Source organism: Strigops habroptila, chromosome 1, assembly GCF_004027225.2.
Source record: "Strigops habroptila isolate Jane chromosome 1, bStrHab1.2.pri, whole genome shotgun sequence".
NCBI lineage: Eukaryota > Metazoa > Chordata > Aves > Psittaciformes > Psittacidae > Strigops > Strigops habroptila.
In genome coordinates this window covers 92,878,643-92,900,426 of record NC_044277.2, presented here as the reverse complement: position 1 = coordinate 92,900,426, position 21,784 = coordinate 92,878,643, and the positions used below count along the sequence as shown (strand labels likewise).

General features: G+C 42.4%; 1 protein-coding gene across 3 annotated transcripts in view; it reads right to left on the bottom strand.

Moving 5' to 3' along the window:
* Positions 1–21,784, bottom strand: part of E2F3 (E2F transcription factor 3) — a 42,755-nt gene that overhangs the window by 10,731 nt on the left and 10,240 nt on the right. For all 3 annotated transcript variants that reach the window (XM_030490001.1, XM_030490010.1, XM_030490018.1), the window contains exon 2: positions 1,190–1,301. In XM_030490001.1, the coding sequence (XP_030345861.1) occupies positions 1,190–1,301 (112 nt within the window). The remainder of the gene's footprint in view (positions 1–1,189; positions 1,302–21,784) is intronic.

The following is a 21,784-nucleotide window of genomic DNA, read 5'->3' as shown; positions in this document are numbered from 1 at the left end:
TCCACACTGGGAAATGGAGGAATATTATTACCACTTAGGTGACCTTGTGAATTTAGAGCAAGGTAGTTTCTGTTTGTTTGCTCGTTTTTCCTTGAAGGTTTGGAAAAGAATAAGAGGATCAGAGTGATAAGGACAAGAGGCTACTTGACCCCCACCTAAAATGGCACATGGTCCTCCTGATCATGAACCAAGAAGTTCTCTGTACAGACTTATCAACACTGCAGCAGCATCCTGTGCTCCAAGTGGTACAGAACTTCTGTGAGGATACACTTCAATTAAAAACGGACTTGACTTAGCTTAATGAAGCTTAGTTTAATTGAAACAACTGTGTCTGTTTAACTTCTCTGCTTTACGTCTGTACCTTCAGCTAATTTCACTTTTCCTATCTGCCTCAATAGAAATGAGCACATCGTCTGGTGAGGAGGGACAAGTACGTACCCCTTCCTCACATCTCTTGCTCTACCATCACTGCCACTGCTGTCCCAGTCCTCCCTGTTCGCTTCCCTCCGCGAGCCCAATTCTGCTGCTGAAATCACCTAAACAAGATGGCAAAGTTGCACACCCCAGCTCTTGTTGCAAGGAACCTACTGCTTGAGGCAATACAGATGTGCAAAAATTAATACTTGCAGCAACTAAGCAGTGGTAGTAATAATCTAGTCATACTGCAGGGAGAGAAGGCAGCTCAAAGCCCACAAAAAGTGTTTAGCATACATAGCTAAGTCTCTTTACAAATCCCTGCCTGAGGGAAGAAGCCCTGCCAACCAGCTGCTGGAACTTCAGCACAGAAGGAGGAGGCTGGCCTGATTAGCCTTGCCTAATAACTATGTATTTGAACCCACCATATTACCTTCATTCCTCAGCATCTACCTCTCCTAAGAATCCCCAATTTCATGTCCTTGGCTGAAGAGGAGATCCTGGACAGGTAGGCTGAAGGCTGCCTGGCAGGCAGAGGGACAGACCGATAGACCCAGCAGCTATGAGCCTCTGCAGCCTCTCAGCAGCTCTGCTCTCAGTGCATGCTGCTAACACGTTGTCCACTGGCTGGCTGTGGAGTTGAGTATGGTGCATGCACATACAGGTGAGGACAGTAATAAACACACTCTTAGCTAGCTAACACAGCCTGTTGTACTGGTTCACTCTGGTCTCAAGCTAGTAAAATAAAATACTCAGTAACATACAGTTTACTTACTTTTTGGACTATCTGGACTTCTCATTGCAGCTCTTCCTTTCCCCTTTGGAGTCTTTAGTCCTTCAGCAAGATACTGGTGGCCACTTTCTCCTAGCTCCAGCCTTCGTTTTGCCTGTTAAAAAAAACCAAACAGTATTGTTTTTTAATTGATGGATTGTTAAGAAATGTATTTCACTTTATCAAACACAATATTGAGGCTATAAGAAAGGCAGAGAGCAGTGAACTTTTCTCAGCAAGGTATCAGTGCAGGTTCATACCCCATAGTCATTACAATGGAATCTGAATATTTACTGGAATCCTAAGGTAGACTGAAAATATTACTCCCAAAGGCTAGGTTTATGGGTTATTTGAAAATTCAGCATTTCTTATTAATTTGCAAAGCTGAGTGACAGTTGTATGGTCTGCTTCAGCTAGTTTGGACCTTTTTAAACACATGAAAGATTTCTACCCTCACTTCAGAACATTTCAGTTAAGAAAAACAAAGTGAATCTCAAGCACATGCATGGATGCACCCAACAAAGCTACACTTCTTTTGAAAAACTCCTTATATCCATACAAGTTTGTGCACAGGTAATGTTAGCACAAGTTATGTTTTAACTTCGCCATTTGAAAGGATGGCTTTGAGAGGACCAGTAGCTTCCACTGCTATAAACTTTCCATCAATGAAATAAGAGACATGACATCAAGAGCAGCACTGGATAACTGTTCTCCTCTGCTTCTCAACAACTTTTGTCCTCACTGAAAGCACAACCACTACATTTATTTCACATAAGCTAGCACGTTTGCATTAAAGCTGCCTATATAATAGCAAGGTGAAACAAAAGTAGTATTAGAAGGATGATGCCTGAAAATCAGCTAAATGTTGCATTCAGCTCAAAGGAAACCTGTGTACATGTTGAATAATAAAAATAAATAGAACTGTTAAGCTATGCAACACACAAACTGCAACAAAACACACCACCAATATGAATTTTGTTCCTAGACAGAAATACAATCTGCTATCTTTGGAAACAATTCTATACCCTGCCATGCTGCTCAGGTTACTGAAATGAAAACTGGGGATACTTGTTATCCTGACAATAGAAAGAATACTACCTGGGATGACACAGGAAAAAGAAGAAAAAAGAAGTTCTACATCTAATGAAGTTTAGTCAAATAACTGTTTCCCAGCAATGTTGTTTACTTAATTAGGTAGAATAATTCAGGCTACTTTATTTGCTTGCTCTTTATACTTGCCCCAAAAGGTTGGGCCAAATTCTGTTCCACCATATGCAACTCTGCTGTAGAGTTATAGACAGGTATTTCTCTATTTACAGATTTAGCTTATGTGTTTTTCTTTGGGTCTGTGACCAACAGAAGGCTCTAAAATTAACTTATATGCATTTATTTATGGTAGCTAACTAACATCTTTGGACTCTGTTTGCAAACCTCAAGCTTACTAAAAGACAAGTTAAAGCACATGAAAATATAAAGCCCACAGTGTAACAGCATGTGAAGAGTGCTCAAGCCACCCTTCTCTGTATTTTGTGTGAAGGGGCAAGGTGCTAATTCATCAGTGACAGAGAAGAACTGAACTGACTGCATCCTTCTGACCAACACAGGTACTGCACTCCCAGCAGCCCATGGGTGGCAGCTCCTAACAGCATGAAACACAGCTGCTCCTCTCCCTGAGACATCGGCTCTGTAATTCAAGGACACAGATTTTAAAAAGGTCAACTGTTAACAAAAGCATCCAGCTAATATGTTTAGCCAACATAATTGGATTAAATTAAGATTACAGCTATTCCACAGGGAGAAATACATTTCACACTTTTTAAAGTGTTTTTCCACCCTGAGAACTATCCCAAAAAAGGAAGGAGGGGTGAAAAGGGAACAATTCAGGGCGTGGGAAGACGAGGCCAAAGGGATATAATTAAAGATAAAAGAGAATCTCAAAACCAGGTGTGAGAAGGAGGGGAAATGCTACAGACTTAAATCCAGAGATTTGCAGCGGCTCTCTCCATCAGATGAGAAATTTAGGTTTGGACTACACATCAAAATTTCTTGTCTCAACTTGTTTATGAGACACAAACAACGGTATTTTGCCCCTGCTTTTGTGGTTAAACACAACTTTCTCCTGTGAACTTCAAATAATCAGGTCTGGTAGTAAAAGAACATAAACAGCATCCTTTGGCTGTGCATAGCAGCACAAGCCTGTGTGTGCTGGAAGATGTTACAAACAACATGCTCTGTTGGTGTCACCAGCATCCTGTACCTATGGGCAGCGCAGGACTAGCGATTGGCATCTGGAAAAATACCAAATGACAGAGAGAGAGCTAAAGGTAGTTATTTTGTAGGGCACAAAGCATATGGAAAGCCTGAGAGAGATATAGAGTGAAGTATTTTAGAAGAGTTTAAAAGAGCTTGGTGAAGTCACCAAGGGGCAATTCTAGCAAACCCTGGGGAATGTTTAATTTCTGGCCAGATGTTACACGTCACTCAGCAAGTGCTCTCTTCCCCTTCCTGTTTTACAAACTTCATAACTGATAAGATGCAGGGCTGAAATGGGATATTCTCTCAATTTCCTCTTCCCTGGCAAAAGGTTTTCTAGTGCCTTTTCCTTTGCACTAGAAATCCTGGGTGACTCCCAGGAGCGTCTCTCTCCCAAATCTCCAAAATTATTCATAGTGTTCTCTGATATCAGACTTCCCTTCAGAAATCTCAAGATCTGCGTTCAGCAATATCAGAATCAGTGACCCTTAAAAAGAAAATAATCTTAGTTTGCATAACTTACTTCTGCCTCTCTATACTCATTATTTGCCCTATTTGTACAAATTTGTATTATTTACAAATTTAGTTGCATTGTATGACCAATCACAGCATGCAGAATCTCCACAGTACGTGAGACCTGCTAAGATGTAGCAAGCCAAACGACACCAGCACAAAGCTTCCAAATGATAGGGGAAGATAGGAAGCATAAGGACTAAGAACTTCTCAGTGACAGAAACTTGAGTGCAGTAAATGGAAGTCAGATTCCTCAAGGGAATTATGAAAGGAACACAAAAGACATGCAGAATTGGACAGGTAAAGCCACAAATTCATACATCCAGCAAGAAACATAGAAGTAACAGGAAAGCATCCCATAGAGCTGAACCAGACACCTACCTAACCCGCTGCTGCAGACAAAAAATGTGGCATCAACTATTTTGACTCAATTTTCTCTTCCAGTACTATGAGCAATTCCTGACATAGATACAACTACAGATCCACTGCTCAGTGCAGACCACTAAAACCAGGTGGCACCTTGACTCCTGTGTTGTTCTGCCCCTTTAGCTTCAATCCCTTTTCAAAAAAAAAAAAAAAAACCAAAAAAACCAAAAAAACCCAAAAAACCCCCCAAAAAAAAAACCCCAAACACAGCTACCACAATTAACAGCAGAGGCAAAACCACAAAAATGCCTTCATAAGAACACTTGTCTCCATAGGAAAATAGCTTAAAAACCTCCTAGGATAAGCTAAGTATTTTCAAGAAGGCAGGACCTGAAGCAAGTCACTTTACAATACTTGGTCTCAGGGATTCTTAACTTTTAAGAAGAGGTTGGAGGCAGGTATGCTTTTGGAAGACTAGGGAAAGAGCAGATGTGTTTTTCATGAATCGAAAAAAAAGGGTGGAAAAGATGCAAATAGGAAATTACAGAGTATTCCCCTTAATGGGCTCTTTCCACTTCACTGCTGCCTGGGCCTATGAGGTTGCTGCTACCACCTCTTCTATATCCTCCCTCCATTCCTGTACTCTCCCTGCTCCCCTGGTGTGGGCAGCAGCTGACTGATGGGTCCTCATCAGACCAGGCAGGGAGATGGATCTAGAGGTCCCAACCAGCAGAAACCTAGTCCTCCTCTAGAACAGAAGTGAGTTTTCTGCAGGGTTATCCCTTGTGGATGACTTGTACGAACAAAGAGCTACTGAGTGGGAGCAGTGGGACATCCCCCATGCTCCTAGGGACATCTGCTTGGTGTTCCAAGTGGCTTCACCTTTCTGACTGTCCTGTCACACAGCAATCGTCTTCAGTTATTAGGGAAAGAAACTGGCACTAGTTAAATAGGAAAAACAAAGGTCAGAGTGTTACCTTGTAAGAGCTTAACAGACAGTGCAGCGCTAAGCATTAAAGTAACAGCCAGCACCAGTTTTTGAAGACTGCACCATGTTACAGCAAAGCCTCATTTTCTACAAGGCTTATATTTCTAGGTTTGAGGAAAGAAGTAGTAAGACATCCTCTAATTCTTTCCAATGATAAAACCATAGTGCAGAACTTTGCCAAACTATGCGCATTGAAATTTTTCCTGCTAGATGTCTCTCTCAGCATTATTACTGGATGCGAGACAGTTGCACTGTTTGCAAGAGACAGACCTAAGAAAAATTACATTATCTGTGCAACCTTCTGAAAACCCTTTGTCTGAAATATTCCTGCACCCATTATGCTTTAGCAGGCATGTAAAATTTGACAGAAGGATAATCCAAGTTGGGCATATTCTATTCCCTGAAAATCCCAAATTAAAAAAACCCTTGGAAAAGCTCAGTCAGTACATTTTCATTATAAACATTAAGAGCCAAATTCCATTTCAAACTGTAAGCGCCACAGCTCTTGGGCCTGCCCAGGTTATGCACATGCCATTTCCTGGGAGGTCTGAGACACGTCTAAGTCCCTCGCTCCCCTAAGCAGGCATTCAAGGTATATTAGAGCAGCAGTCTGATTTAAATACAAAGAGATAAAGGTTGAACTTGGAACGAAAGCAAAAGTAACCCGGGACAAAGCCTGCTGAGATGGCAACAGAAGATAAAATAACTTACTCCAAAAAGAAACTGGGATGAGAAGCTGGAAAGAAAATGCATTTTAAGGTTGACTGGGCAGGAAAAATAGGAAGATTGGAAATAAGTAAGCATAGCAAGGAGTAAACTGTGTGTATTAAGTGGTAGCTGACAGTGAACTAAGCAGCAAGCCAGAGAAATGTGCCTTAGCACTCAGCTGTGTCTCAGGGAAAGGACTATGTTGAGCAAGTTAAGCTAGGGCAGATGACTAAGGCTGGCATAGTCTCTAGAAGATATTACAATTGCTAGGGGCAGATAAAATAGCAGCTTTTCTGTATGTCACCACAATGCAGATATTACTGGGGAGGGGATGCAAAACTATCCGGGGAACAGAGATAAATTTTGGCCGCAGCAAGGAAGCCACAGCACAGGCGCTTTACCAATCCCTACACATTTTCCACAGGCTTTCTTCCATGTTTTCAAAATTAAGCAGTCACTTAAAACTACAGTTTAAAGGCTGAGGTTCTGAGGCATGAAAGCTGTTCCAGAGGTCAGGAAGTGCAGAGAAGAAAGCAAACATCTTACGTGAAAGCTGGAGCTTGATAAGGAAGGAGTACAAGAGAAGCAGCAAGGAAAGACATCTTGGGGTGAATGACAGAAATATTCACATGCTAAGGAAATTTTTCCACTGAATGAGGTGATGCACGCTTTGTATTTTGAACATGCCCAAATGATCAACTCTGGTATGTGGAGAGCTCTGAGTACTTACCAGAGGGCTGCACCCAGCTGAGGGCATGGCAAACACTAGGACTACCACCAGGAGAGGCTGAGAAGAGAGGCAAGGAGCCTCAGCAAGAAAGGGGCTGAGCTCTGCAGGTGAGCTTACAAGCGATGAAACATCTGAAGCCAGCAAAAAGATGTAAGAGGACCACCAGAGTCCCTGCCTTTGGACTCCTAGTGACAACTCCTCATTTCATACCTATTTCTGTCAAGCAGTGAGGAGATTAATTTGCAGTTCAAATTCCTGGAAGGGAGAGGGGTTTCAGTTTTCCATGAAGAAATATTTACCCCAGTCTACACCCAGATACCAATAATTTGTACCATAGTACCCTTGGTTTCAGTAGTTAATTCCAACAGTATAAAACCATTGAAAGGGGATTTAAGAAAAGAACAGGGAGATAAAGAAATAGCTGGGAACTAAACTACTTGCATGTAAAAGAAAATAAACTAAGTATGTCCTTAAAGGGGAGTTCTAAAAGTCCTCTCAACTTGTCCCGAAAATATTACCTCTCTGTTCAAAAGTGTGCATTCCCACACTACCCTACACAGAGGGATGGCACACTTTAATAAAAAACATGGTCTAAAACTTAAGTTTTACACATAACCCATTCATTAGACTGAGGTAAAAGCATATAAAAAAACTACACAAAAATAGTGCCTTGAAAATTGAACACATTGTAAAACCAACACAGGGAAGAACAGGAGTCTGAAATATCAGTAGTTATTAGTCAGGATTATTACTTGAGTGACAAGCAGCTGGTATTTAAAGTAACATTTAAAGAAGCATTTTAAAGCAAATGACAACACAGCTTACAGAAATCAACCTACTCCAACACAAAAGCCCCAAATTTTCTTCTCAGAAAATGGCAACTGTATTAAAAAGAGGACAAAAAGATCTTTTCCACTATACCAATTTGTGTTTCCTAAACCATCATCTTATTTTTCAGCTTATCAGGTATCAGCTTATTATAGTTTTGACAGAGGGCAATTCTTCTCTAATTCCTATATTGAAATTATTCATTCAGCTACAGTAAAGTTGTTTGGCTTTAATGTAGATGAATATGAAAAGAAAATCCCCTTTGTACATCTTAATCAGGTTTATAATTCAATACAAAGCACCTCACAATTATCAAATTAAACTACGTTCTTATTATCTGCAGCCCCTCCTCATTACATTTTTGACCCTGAGAGCCAAAAGCTGATAGTGTTAATCTGGTGAAGTTTCTTTCAAGGCCTAATTAAACCAGGGAAACCTGGTGATGGCTTTCCCTTCCCAGGTTGAATATGCAGAAAGCAGCAATGAAAGTGTCACAAGTGCCTCCCAGTCGTTACTGTAGAACATCACACAATGTTTCAGTAGTTAATTCTGACAGTATAAAACCACTGAAAGGGGATTTAAGAAAAGAACAGGGAGATAAAGAAATAGCTGGGAACTAAACTACTTGCATGTAAAACAAAATAAACTTTTCTAACACCCACTGAAAGGAATACATTATCTTTCAGGTATGCTCAACAGTTACAGAGAGCGTAGATAGCTCACTCCGGTGTTAGTGGCACTGCACTGATGCCCTGCACCTCACCCCAGCATGGCAATTCACACTTGTCTCACCTTGGTCCTGTCTGAACAGAAGAACATGTTCAACTGCTTTTAAATGAAACACGGTGACCTGAACCAAACCCAGCAAGTAGTGTAACGTAGTAATGAAAAATGGTGGTTTCTTCCTAACCTACAGCAGATCATTTTTACTGAAGGAGGATTATAATCTTAAAGTACTAATTCCTTTTCATTTTCATCCTGATTACTCGTGGGGAGCTGACCTGCTAGAAGGTCCGAGTATCCCACAGCCACCACTGCTAACATAACTCAGACACTGAGGTAAGCAGACAACCCATTTGATGTTATTCCGTTTTATGTTCATCGGTCTACTCACACACCATGGGATCAGCCTACGCCCCATCAGGTTTACTCTTGGTTTGTTCTCCTACACCAGTGCAGTACTTTGTATTTTCTTTGCACTAGAAGGGGAAGGACATTACAATGGTTGTGCAAGAAATAAACCAAAGCATAAGCGAATTTTCAGGCCTCAAACCAACAGAATTACACCTATGTTGCATAGGAAATGAATCATCTGAGATCTTTCTATTGCAATTTTTTCCACCAGATATGAAACAATTACTTCTTACTGGAAGCAATGGCTTTGCACTGTACTAAGCTTTGAAGGCTCCAGTTACCGCTTCATGTTGAAATACGATTAGTTATTTTCAGGAAACTGCGCCCAGTTTTCATCTCAACTGCTAAACTGACTCAGGTGAGGAGCACACCACATATGTCCCTGTGCAGCCCTGAAAATGGCTCCATGCCACAGCCACTCCTCATCCCAGTGGCTGCTGGAGGCTGCTCTGCACCTGCCTGGTTAAGGTGGAAGCTGTGGAGACAAAAACATACTGACAGTCAAGACTTGCACATGGAAGCACAGACAGACCAGCCAACAGTGGGGCAGTGGATCCTGACTCCAAGTGGCTGGGTTCAGCAGGACAGTTTCCCTCCCGTTCCCTGGGAAGCATGGCCAGGACCATGGTGGCATGGCTAGTCCTGCCACCAGCAGGCTTTAATGCCAGCCTGGTCCTAAAAACTGATGTCAAAGCTACTGGCCATTGGCCTACACCCATTCCCAAAGATACCACTTCAGCAAGATGGCTGCCTCCAGAGCAGAGCAAAGCTTGGGGTTTTTTCAGTTGCAGTTCATGTCAGTAATGTCTCACCACAGACATCCTTTGAAGAAAACAAGGCTGTCATAAAACAGGTCTGACACTGAACTTTCAAACTGATGGCAAGCAGGCAGGGTGGGGGGAGGAAGGACATGATGACTGACTGGCTGCACAAGAGATTTCTTGATGCAATTTCTTTGTATTGCATCTATATGTAACAATTACACTGGCACAGGTTCACTTTTAACATTACCCATCAAGATCAAAGGAAAGCAAATAAGAAAGTGATAGTTTGAATTCACACTGTGATAGAGCACAACCTCTCCATGTGGCTGCAGAGCTGCTTGCAGTGTTTGAGCCCTTCAGAAAACTTTCAGACTCCAGACTAGTGAGGCTAAAACTGAACTGGACCAAGGGAAATAAATCTCCCGTATTATTTTAAGGTTGGTCATCACAAAGCAATCAGTCGCGAAATATATCCTAGAGATTATTTTGTCTTTTGTATTTAAGGACCATTTTTAAAAGTACTCTTTTAAAAAAGTCATTAATTTCAAACTAAGATTGTGATTGTTTTAGTCCCACTCAGTGGCTTCCACTCTATGTATAGAAATTAGCACAGCTACTTAAAAAAGGAAAACTTTCAAATGCTGTAAGCTGTCTGCTAAATTGTCTACTGAACAAACAAGCCTTGGGATGGGGGAGGAAGGACATTAAGTGAGCTGGAGAATAGGATAGGATGAACTTCCTTGGAGGAAATTCCAGTATATGCCATAAAGTAACAGATACACCAGCTAAAAACTAAACTAGTAGTACATGGGTATATGTAGCGACATTGGAGTTGGGATGAGAGTTACTCCTTACTTGCAGAACATGTAGAATACAGTCAAACTCTCTAGGAAGATGTAATTAATAAGATTTGATACAAATGAAGTGAAAAGGGAGGAGAAGGAGCACTTGCAAAACCATGCCAGCGCTATCTCAGTGTAAATGCACTGTAATGATGCAAGATTGGGCTTGCATCCCAAAGTCTACTCACTAAATTGCCAGCCTAAGCCACAGCATCTCAAGCTTTGTTTTCCTTGGATACAAGACACCTACAAGAAAGGACAGCATGCGTGGAATTACACCAATGAAGTTTCTGGAGTGCAAGTTTTCTTGTCTGCACAGGTCTGCGGTTTGAGACTTCCCACCCTGGCACCCCACACCTTCCTGGACTCCACACGAAATACCTGCACTGAGTTATACCAGTGCAGTGCCAACGGACTGCATCACTTTACTTACTGACAGGTGACTCATGGGAACCAACTCACTCGTACATTCTTTCAAAAATGAATGATCAATATGCAAACACTTCAGAAACTACAGCCGAGTGCTACAAACTAGAAGGCAGTAAGTTTTAAATACTCAGGCACACGTGAGATTAGTCTTGGGAATTCATGCCCTCAGAGGAGGAGAATCCCTTCTTAAAAAAAGTCAACACCAATCCTGACTCCATATTTTTAGTTCACTGCCTAAGGCATAATGGTTCTTACATCTAACTACTTGTTCAATTAGTTACGAGAGAAGTCAGATCTGAAGTAGTAAAGCCTTTTATTTTGAAGTACTGCCTTAACTTAGTTCCATACATGTATAAAAACATACAGCTGGATTCCCCCAAAGTAATAAATGTACTTTGGATCCATTTAGGGTGATAAAAATATTATATAAATTCCAAAGGACACTGAAAGTTGACAAAAAGCTATCAGGAGACAGCCAGACCCGGAGGAGATACAATGACTTGCACTTACAGAGTCAGATGATGAGCAATAACACAGGGTCCTAAGCATTTACTGTAATACAAGATAGTTCTGTACATTATATAAACTGCGAGTGGTTTAGTTCACTTTAAGGAAGTCCCAACATTGTCCAGATTAACCCTGAGAAGTTACTTTTGCCCTACAAGTAACTGTAATGCTGACTTTGCACAAAGCGCTCAATTTATCATTCAGAAGTTAATTAGGTAAAGTTTTGAAAATGAAATTACCAGCATCACATAAAAAAATGCTTAAGTAACCTTGAAGAAGTTAATACAACAACCTTATCCACATACCAAACCTCAGAGTAACGAAAATAAATAATAAGTGCCCAAGAAACAGGAAACATGGTTTACATATCCAAAAGCAACTATTCCTAGAAGTAGTCAAAAAGGAGGCTCCAAATCAGCAGAAAATCCCAGAAATAGATAAAAGCATGTAAGTGGGGAGTGAGGTAGAGAATAACAGATAGCAGGGCCCTAGAGACCCTAGTTGTGGCTGGCAGCCCCCTTCATCCTAGATCAGGAGACAATACTGGCATCTTCACAGTACTAACAGCTTCACAGCACGTTTCTTTGACTACAAACTGAACTTGATTTTGACCTAGCCTGGGTTGCTTAACTCTAGATTTCCTCCTTCCCCACATCAAGGTAGGCAGCTGTTGCATATCCTCTTACTGCACCGGACAACAAGAAGTTTGCCAACAGGCAGCTTACGTGACTGGAACAGCACAAAGACAGCAGAGTTCCTAATGTTTTAAATTCTGTGTGTCACAAAGAACAACTAATTCACCGAGCTCTCGCTGTGATGCACGTCCTACCTCGGCAGTATTTTACCACTCCATCAGCTATGCCAAGCAGCAGAACAATCTGGGAGTGCTGACAAAATGAAGATAAATTATTTGGTTCAAATAGCAAGTTTTACTTATTCCCAGTGATGGAGAGGGAATAAAAACAAGACAATAACAGTTCATACAAAAAGTGACTGAGTGTTGGTAGACTAAATTTTCTTTTTCACATCTGGGTAAATTCTGTCATGCCATGGATGGAGCAATCTAAAAATCTGATGTGATAGTCTCATTTAGAAGACAGCATCCAAAACAGATGTGTCATCACAGTGAATAAATTTATAGGAGAAAAATAGTCAAAGTTGCTGCTCTTTTTCAGATCATGAAGTCTATTTTTTCAAATTACCCCTTTTGGCTCTGGTGAAGCAGAACATCTCAGGTCATAGAGTCAAGCAAAGATTTGACTATCAAAATTAACCCACACCAGACACGATCTCTACATTTCGTCTTCTTTACTATGTATTCCCTAAAATAAATACCTTGAGATTACTTCTCCAGAAAAATGACTACTGCCTTTAAAATTTTAAACTGAAATTAATTTCATTTTCTCTCTAACCTGGCCTTTGATCAAAGAAAAGAACCCAACTTTCTAATATGACCTGCTACGTGTCACTGTCACCAACCATTACATTTCCAATTGTTGCTATGCCATTAATAACATTAAGCTATTTTAAAGCCAAGTACAGGAAGAGATTGCCATGCAATTTTACAATCTCCATTATCAAAAAGTTCTATGAGCAAGCCCCTGGAAGGAAGGACCATAAACACAGTTGCTCCCACCAAAAAGCGGGCAGCTGGACTTGCTAACCAGGCTGTTCAGAGCTGAAATTGCAGGTCATAACTCTGCAGAGAATTTAAGATAGGAAAACATTCATTTTGTCAAAACTTGAAGGTATGAACTCATGATTATTTTCCTCTCACTTAAAGAAAAAAAAAAAGTCTTAACTTCCATGTTCAGTTTGCATAGTTTCAGCTTTCAATATTAAGTTCTTGATGCGCTCAAGTTCAACAATTTGAGAAGTCCTTTAAGACCAGAATCACCTCACAGAGTTGCTGAGGTGGGAAAAGTCCTCTGGAGATCATCTAGTCCACCTCACACTGCTGAAAGTGGAGGCAGGATGCTCAGGGCTGTGTCCAGCAGCCCTACATTCCAGCGGGGCTGGAATATTCCAGCATTTGGTCATCCTCACTGCAAAAAAAAAAATCTTATGTTTAAATGGAATTTCTTGCATTTCAATTTGTTCCCATTGTCTTTGCTCTGTCACTGGCCACCACTGAGAAGAGCCTGGCTCAGTCTTCTTCACTCCCTCCCATCAGGTGTTTATATACCTTCTTGCCTCCAGGCTCGAAACAGCCTCTCCTTGTGTATCAAATGCTCTGAGGCATTAACCTTAACTTCACGGCCCTTCACTGGGCATGCTCCAGTATGTCCATCTCTCTCTTATACTAGGGAGCCCAGAACTGGACCCAACAGGTCAGATGTCTCACCAGGGTTGAGCAGAGGGGAAGGGTCATCTCCCTCAACCAGTGTCTAAATGCAATGCCTAAAGCAACCCAGGAATTCATCAATGGTCTTTGCCATAGGGGTGCACTGCTGGCCCACCAAGACTCCCAGCTTTTTTTCTCTGCAGAGCTGCTTTCCAGCAGGTTTGTCCCTGGAGTTATTCCTCCTCAGAGGAAGAACTTTGCACTTCCCTTCACTGAACTTCATGAGGTTCCTGTCAGCCCATTTCTTCTTCAGTCTGTCAAGGTCCCTCTGGATGGCAGCGCAATCATCAGCTGTATCAACCAACCCTCTCAGTTCTTCTAGATCAGACAAGTCATCCCTTCATATTAATTTCACAAGCAGAATATTGCTTAAGTAAGTTGCACTGTAGGGCATTTCCTTCAGACCTCAATTTTTGTTGCCCTATTTAACATCATCATCTATTCTCAATTTTTCCCCTTACAAGTACTAGCACTGAACTGTGTATGTTATTTTAAGTATCAGCTGTGCCAAAACTGTTCACTGAGGCAAAAGTATCCCCTCTCCTGTTCCTTATTTTTTTTTATACATGCCAGGATGCAAGTCTCAGTGCCATTGCTCCTTGGCATTGTGCTGGAAGCTGATGTGCAGTTGCTTGTCCACTACAGACTTCTGAGAAGTGCTGCTTTCCAGGATACAGGCCCTCTTTCATAAGGCATAGCTTGCATTCCCTATTCTCTGGCATACAACTTTGCCTTCTGCTGTATTAAAGACACAGTGTGTTCAAATGTGCCTACAGAGCAAGTTGTGAGAGCTCCATTATCATTTACTATTCTGCTAGCAATTACTATCAGTAACAGGTTTTTTTGTTTACTTCTGGGACAATAATGAAAGCACTCCACAGTATTGGGATTAGTGCAAATACTCACTGAAATTAAAAGGACCCTTTTCCTGTCACTTCGCCAATTTTTAATCCAATGCCATACTGGCAGTTACTTTTTTTCCTTTTTAAAATCAAAGTGCTTAACAAAATTAAACATATTTTCTATCAGCCTCATTCACATGTCAGACAGCTACATCTTTGTTATCTTTTAGCTTTTGGTTGTCTGGAGAAAAGGCAGGAAAAGGAGTGTGAAGGTGGGAAGAGCTGACTGTTGGGTACTGCTGGTAAACTTTTTAGGAAATGCTACAAGCACTTTTTGCAGTGCTGTGTGCAGAAGAACTCCATCCGTAAAACTGCACACTACTTAAACTCTATGGAAAGGGCTATTTCATGACTGTTGGACATCCCAAGTTTTAGGGAAGTTTTATGGATGCCAGAAGGAGACTTTAAGAGCAGAACACCAGCAGAAACATAAGAGACAACACCTAGCATGAAAGCAGAAACTCAAATTTCTGTTCATGAACTTTACTTTCTACTTATTGCAGCCTGAAGTTCAGAGAAAGACCATTTGGCTTCTTGCACTGCTGCCTTCCCCCTCCTTCCCTTTCTGCTACCTGCCTTGCTGTAAAACCATGCAGTTATTAGAACTATCCCACAGGCAATGGACAGCTAAATGGGATTTTCCAGAAGCCTGAAGAAGTCTTCCATTGGAATCTAGCACTAAAATATCACCTATTAAAGGCTGCACTAAAAATTCCTTTCTTTAAATAGATTCCAGGCTCCTGGGTTCTTTCACAAATGTACCTTAACCTGTTCAGAAGATAAATGACCATATGATTTAATTGTGCCTTCTTCACAAAACCCATAACTTTGTCTCTTATGATCAGTACACCTTGATCCTTTTCGTTTTCAAATGCAGCCCCACTTATGAGTCATCTTTCCCCGTTCTCAAACATACTTTTCAGTCTTTCCTCTTCATCCTTTTCCTCTTGTTTTAGTACAAGGCTGTAGGTAGGACAAACTAAAATAGCAGGTTTCACAACTGGACATGAGACATCCTTAAATTTAGATCAAATGAGCCCCTCCAAAGTACACAGGATCTCTCCATCCAGACAGATTTATGAAAGTTGCATATAATTATGGAAAGGAATAGGATCAAAAATACCCTGTATATGATAGCCTTTCTCAATTGTATACGGATAGGAAGGACAGCTTTATTCTCCTAACAGCAGGAGGAGGAGTAAGACAACTCGGGGCAGCCATGGGAAGCTCTCAGCAACTTGTAGGTTTCTTAGACTGCTAAAAAAAAACCAAACAAACCATGCACCAAAACCCTGTTGTCTTGCCTTGACATCCATAATTTCTACCTGGCGCCTGCTCATGATAGCAGTGAGTCTTCTTACTCCTGACTTCCCTTCCATGCTTTGCTCTGGCAAGAAGCCCTCACACGCTCCATGCTAACTTAGAACAAGCCCCATAGCGTGGCCCTAGGCTTTCCACAGCAAACTGGAAATTTCATGTCCGCTTCAGGTAAATACATTTTATTGAGTTAAATGCAAGAAAGTAAATATGGCAGAGTTACAGCGTTCCTTATGTGAAACACTGAATTCCAAAATAAATAGGAATGCTGCACAGCTTTCACATCTTACCATCCTGCAAATGTTTCAACGCACAACGGTGCTAAAGAAAGTATTGGGAGAAAGATGGAAGTTCTGGCAGCTGCGGTGGGGAGAGCCAAGGCTTCTGGCAGCATGTGGATGGGTTGAGAGATAAACACATCTGAAGTTTTTTGCTGAAGTAATCAATAATGAAATAGTTATGTTCAAATTCAGGCAGATTAAAGTGATAGCCTGTAACTAACAGGGCTGCAAAGTAAGAGTTGTCTCCAGAACTCGTTACTTAGTTGAGTTTGTATGTGGAGGTTTCCCTATAACCACAATGATGTACCTCCTTTTAAGCTGAAATTCAGCAGTGCATTTTGGTCACAAGAGCTGAATTCTGCAGTGGGGTGGAATAAGCAGGGCCCTGGATGCTCTCACCACCACACAGGCCGGTTTCACCCCCTAACTTGGAGGGTGGAAAGGAGATTTTTGCTATGGCGTGCAGTTATTGAACTCAACCTTCCTTGATGAACTTGCATATGACTAGCATTCATTACCACTCACCTGGCCAAAAGCTCTTGGAGCCTTCCCGTGTTCATAACCCAGACGAGATAAGCCCCTTGGCTATGGATGCAGCTATTGGCTGTAAAAGCCATCCCAATTACTATTGCCAGGGGTTCTGTGACCTCTCGTGCAAGACCACGACACCTTTACTTTCATCTGTCAAAAATGAGTCATGCTAAAGCCCTGCTCAGAGCAGCTGTACCTGTGAAAGCAGCACAGCCAGTCTTTCCTCAGGAGGTATTTCCTGATAGCGATGATTTTGGAGAAGGCCTCCAGTATTACAAGCTCACTACACACATAACTTCCAGGTGCAAATTACACTTATATCTTCACCTACTTCAATGCCAGCCATCAGACTGTAATTAAATTACATGTAGCCTGGGAGACTCAGTCAGGGACTGGAAGCCTAATGTACAAGGCACAGAGCAAACACAGTGCCGAGGAAACACAAACTCTCCGTTTAAGCAACGGTGGATTTCCTCTGCGAATCAAGAACATTTTCAGCCATGTTTACTCCTCTGTGTGCTCACAAAACCCCTCAACTGCCCCAAAGCCTTTAAAAGCATGAGTTCCCTTCAGCCCTTGGGCACTGCCAGCAAGGCACCAGCAGCTGTACGCACTCAGTAACCTAAGCAGCAAGTAACAGCACAAAAGCTGCCTGTTTCTTTACAGAGCCATCTGTTAGGGTTTCGTTCTGCACAACTCCCCTCACTTCTAGGAGATGCTAAGGTCACGTCACACACACAGCAAGGCTCTACAGCCCAAGCAAGGCATCCCACGTGTGGGGAGAGGGCACATGCTGACATCCACGGCCAAGGGTGCACCTCGGGGGCCTGCTGCCAGGAGGGACAACCCTTGCCGGACATTCCACTGGAGCCAGCCAGGCCAGGGAGCTTGCTGGGCTGAAAACTAATCACTCACCCAGTGTTGGCTTTCAGCTGGAGCAGGTCCCTGGCCTGGTGGAGCACGGGGCAGTACGGGGGCAGGCACCTACGACACAGGGAGATGGTGGGACCCTGTGAGCAGAAAGGGAGGGCAGCATGACCCCAGTCATGGCAGCACTGACTTGGGTCACCATAAGCTGACTGTGAAGCCACATTCCCCAGAGTGTCTCCCAGGATGGTTGCAGGAATTCCACTGTCACAGGAAGCACTCAGTATAGCACAAACCCAATCCCCGATTCATCTTTTCCTTCCTACCCCAGCAGGTAATTAAGGTTACCCTGACTATGAGGGGATTACATTTCATTTCCAAGAACATGCAGATAGGAAGCAGGAGGAGATTTTAGTCTCTAAGACAAAGAGCCATTCCCATGCTGCCAAACCAAACAGATCTAACATGTTGGTCTGAGGCATGGAGTACTACATACAGTTCTGGTGTCTCCAACATAAGAAGGACATGGAGCTGTTGGAGGAAGTCCAGAGGAGGGCCATGAAGATGATAAGGGGGCTGGAGCACCTTCCATGTGAAGACAGGCTGAGAGAGTTGGGGCTGTTCAGCCTGGCGAAGGTTGCATGGAAACCTCATAGCAGCCTTCCAGTATCTGAAGGGGGCCTACAAGGATGTCAGAGAGGGACTCTTCATCAGGGACTGCAACAGTTTCTAGGGCTACTGGGTTCAAACTCAAAACAGGGGAGATTTAGGTTAGATATAAGGAAGAAGTTCGTTACTGTGAGGGTGGTGAGGCACTGAAACAGCTTGCCCAAGGAAGTTGTGAATGGTCCATCCCTGGCAGTGTTCAAGGCCAGGTTGGATGGAGTCTTGGGTGACACGGTTTAGTGTGTGGTGTCCCTGCCCATGGAAGGGGGGTTGGAACTAGATGATCTTAAGGTCCTTTCCAACCCAAACCATTTTTTGATGGTGAGGAACAACAGGAAGACCTCTGTCCCTCATTTACCTATTAGAGATACCTGTCACAGCTGGATTGTGTTTCAGTCCCCACATGAAGCTAGTGGCCACCTGAAGTATCTTGACACAGTATTTAATCCTCTTCTATATGTTATTGCACTCAGGAATACTCAATAGTTTACCAAGCAGCACAACTGTTTAATAATAGTACATGACTACATAATTCATTATGCTGAAAGCAAGTCTTATTATATCTACTACAAAAGAGTATCTTCAAAGTGTAACAAGGAACCATCAGTCAGTAATATCACTCTTTTCTCACAGTTGGAGCAGTATCCATCAGATGCACTGCAGAAAACAAGGAGAAAGAAGCTAATCAAATACTACCACCTTTCTTCCTCTCCGTTATTGCCTCTCCTAAGATTGACCACATTCGTGGTTAAATGCAGGGAGTCAAACTTCCTATAAGTAGTGTTGTTATGGTTCCAGATTTCCACTGTGGTTCAGCTGTATCACGGCTCTGGAAAGGCATGCTGGCATATGCTTAAACCACTGCCTTCGCCTGTTAAGGTGAAAAAATTCCACATTGTGACTGTAAAAGTTTCTTACCCAAATCTCCTTGCTGGCCTGCCTTCTTAAAGATCTTAATACCAAACTTGGGCTGGGAACTTTGTCGGAATTAGTAGTCTGGATAAAAACACTTAGTGAATGGACTGACACAAATTTACCATGCCGGGGGGGATACAAGCAGCCAGTTAAACTGGAGAAACAGAAGCCCAGCTCCTCAGGATCGCCAGCACACACCTCATTCCACTGCTCCCAAGAAGGACTCCTGCTCAGCCCTCATAAACCCCAAGGCTGTATATGTGTATGTCCCATCTTCTTGTCCAAGCAATGCAAAGCCTTCATCAGTTCTTTCACAAGTTGAAGCTCACATCACTGAGACCGGTAGTCCAATCTCAGCCATAGCCAAAATGCTAGATGCAGCTGGCTGATCTGGTGGCAGGACTAGCAGCTTGTCCCCTCTGAAGAGGATACAGTCTCCACAAGCTCACAGGTACTCCAAGCATCTGCTGGTTAAGTGTAGCTCCTCACAACAAAAGAGGCTCCTAAGTTTGTCTTTAAAAAAAGTATCAGCTCATTGCAAAATGGTCAGAGTGAAGCATGCTGGATTTTAGACCCTTTTTCTGAAGAGAAAAGTCAGATCAGGACATCACAACTATGTGATGTTAGGTCAACACGATAGACCTAAGAAATTCAGAGTTTCAACTCCTCCTCTGAAAGCAATAGGAAGCTAAATGAAAGCTGAAGTTTCTCCACTCTACACTATAACACACAAGAACAAGAAAGCAACTAGTCATGGCCCTGATCAATACTGCTATCAAAAAAAAAAATCCAGTCTTACATGCATGGGGTGCAGATGCACAAACAAGTACACCTGTAGTGACATGTGCATAAGATCCCCCCAATGTACATGTGCCAATGCATCAGCCCTGACCTGCACTCCCACCTCAGTTCAGGCTAAGTTACACTCCACATTTTTCCCCTGAGTGCACCATGTACCTTCCCACACTCTTAATTCAAGAGACCTCATTCAAGGTTCTAGCTGGGAAAATCACTGCACCTGCCCCATGCTAGGGCTCATGCCCATGCAGTCATGGAGGGGCACTCAAACATGAGGCAGAGCAACAAAAAGGAGAAAAAGCATCATTTCTGGGACTCAGCAAGAGGTGAAATACTTGCAGAAGGCATTCAGCATTACTTTGCAGCAGAAGGAACAATACACTTTTGTATGATTTGCACAACATTAACCAGAGCGTCTGGGGCTGAATCTAGACAAAGTATCTGACACCAGCTTTTCAAGAGGAAAGCAAACCTTTCAGGATCATTAGTGCTGCTGGCAGGCAAGTTGTCCCTAATCTTCTAGGCATGCCATGCTCACGCGACCAGGTAAAGAGACAGGGCTGCCCTGGTGGTCAAGTACATTTGCTGGGATCCTTGTGCTGCCCCTTTGTGTCATTGCAGTATTACACAAAGTTCAAGAACTCTAGAACTATTCCGAAACTGCTGGGGTTTTTTTCATTTCAACAAGGCATCACCATTGAACAAGTCAATAGGCAGGTTCAAGTATGTGATATTTTTAGCTAGATATGCTATAGCATCTCATAGATGCCTAGAGTTTTCTTCCTGCAATGTCGTAAGGAGATTCCTCCCTTCTCAACTGCCAGTCAAGCGGAGTTTGAGGGCTGCTCTTCACTGAGCACATGCTGAGGCAACCAAGCTCTTCAAAGAGCTGGGAAAGCTGCATTTCTCCACTTCAAATCAAGTACTAGCAACAGATACAATGCCTGTCTGGTACAACCAGTGCTGCTTCCCCTCTTGGAGGAAGTAGGGAAATGTATTCAAAATGGCACTGAGGCCACTGAAAGAACTGAAGGGTAGCCAAGAAAACAAAAACTATACAAATCTGAAGGGGGGAAATAAGAGGGTGGAACGAGTCGATAAGTCCCAATTCACTTTGAAGCAGAAATACTTGATTTTGGCCTTCAATAGAGAGCCCGTCTTAGTCTCTGCATTGCAGATGAGAACAATCACTTTTTTGCTTGCTCTGACTTATTGCTAAATTGATTATTCTCCAGGACTAGGAAAGAAGGAGAAAGGAGGGAGATGGTAATCGCCCTTATAAAATTCTTTAAGGTGAAAGAATTGAATGCATCTTTCTTTTCCTAGCAACCCTCCTTCCTAATTCTGAAGCAAATAAATCACACCAAGGATAGTATCCTGAACATATGGCTTTCTCTGAATAAGGGGAATTTGCCTGCCTACAAGCTTGCTTTTCTTTTCTCTCTCCTTTTTTCCCCCCTCCTAATTTAATTAAATATGTCAGTCTCTGGAATCCCCTACACATTCCCCTTCATAGCAAAATGGGTTTCTCCCCCACCAAAAAAGAAAGAAACACCACAAAAAAAAAACTTGACAAGCATTAACTCACTTATGTCCACAGAAGGCTGTACCTAAGCTTAATATCTAGCCAACAGCACGCAACCTGTTCACTAGTGTTGCATTCACTTCCCACGTATTCAGCAAAAGCATGTTACCAAGATGAGAAAAGGGAAGGGCTTCAGCACACCAAGGCCGGCAGCAACATGACAAGCACCTTTAGAGAACAGGTCACAAGCAAGCAACATTGGAGGCCTCCAAATGATCTTGCACCTTTCATTACCACCTTTTTGTAACCACCACCAAAGCAGATGGCTGCAAGTACAGCAAGTCATGGGATGTGGTTTTTATTTTGCCATTTCCTTCTCCATGCACAAGA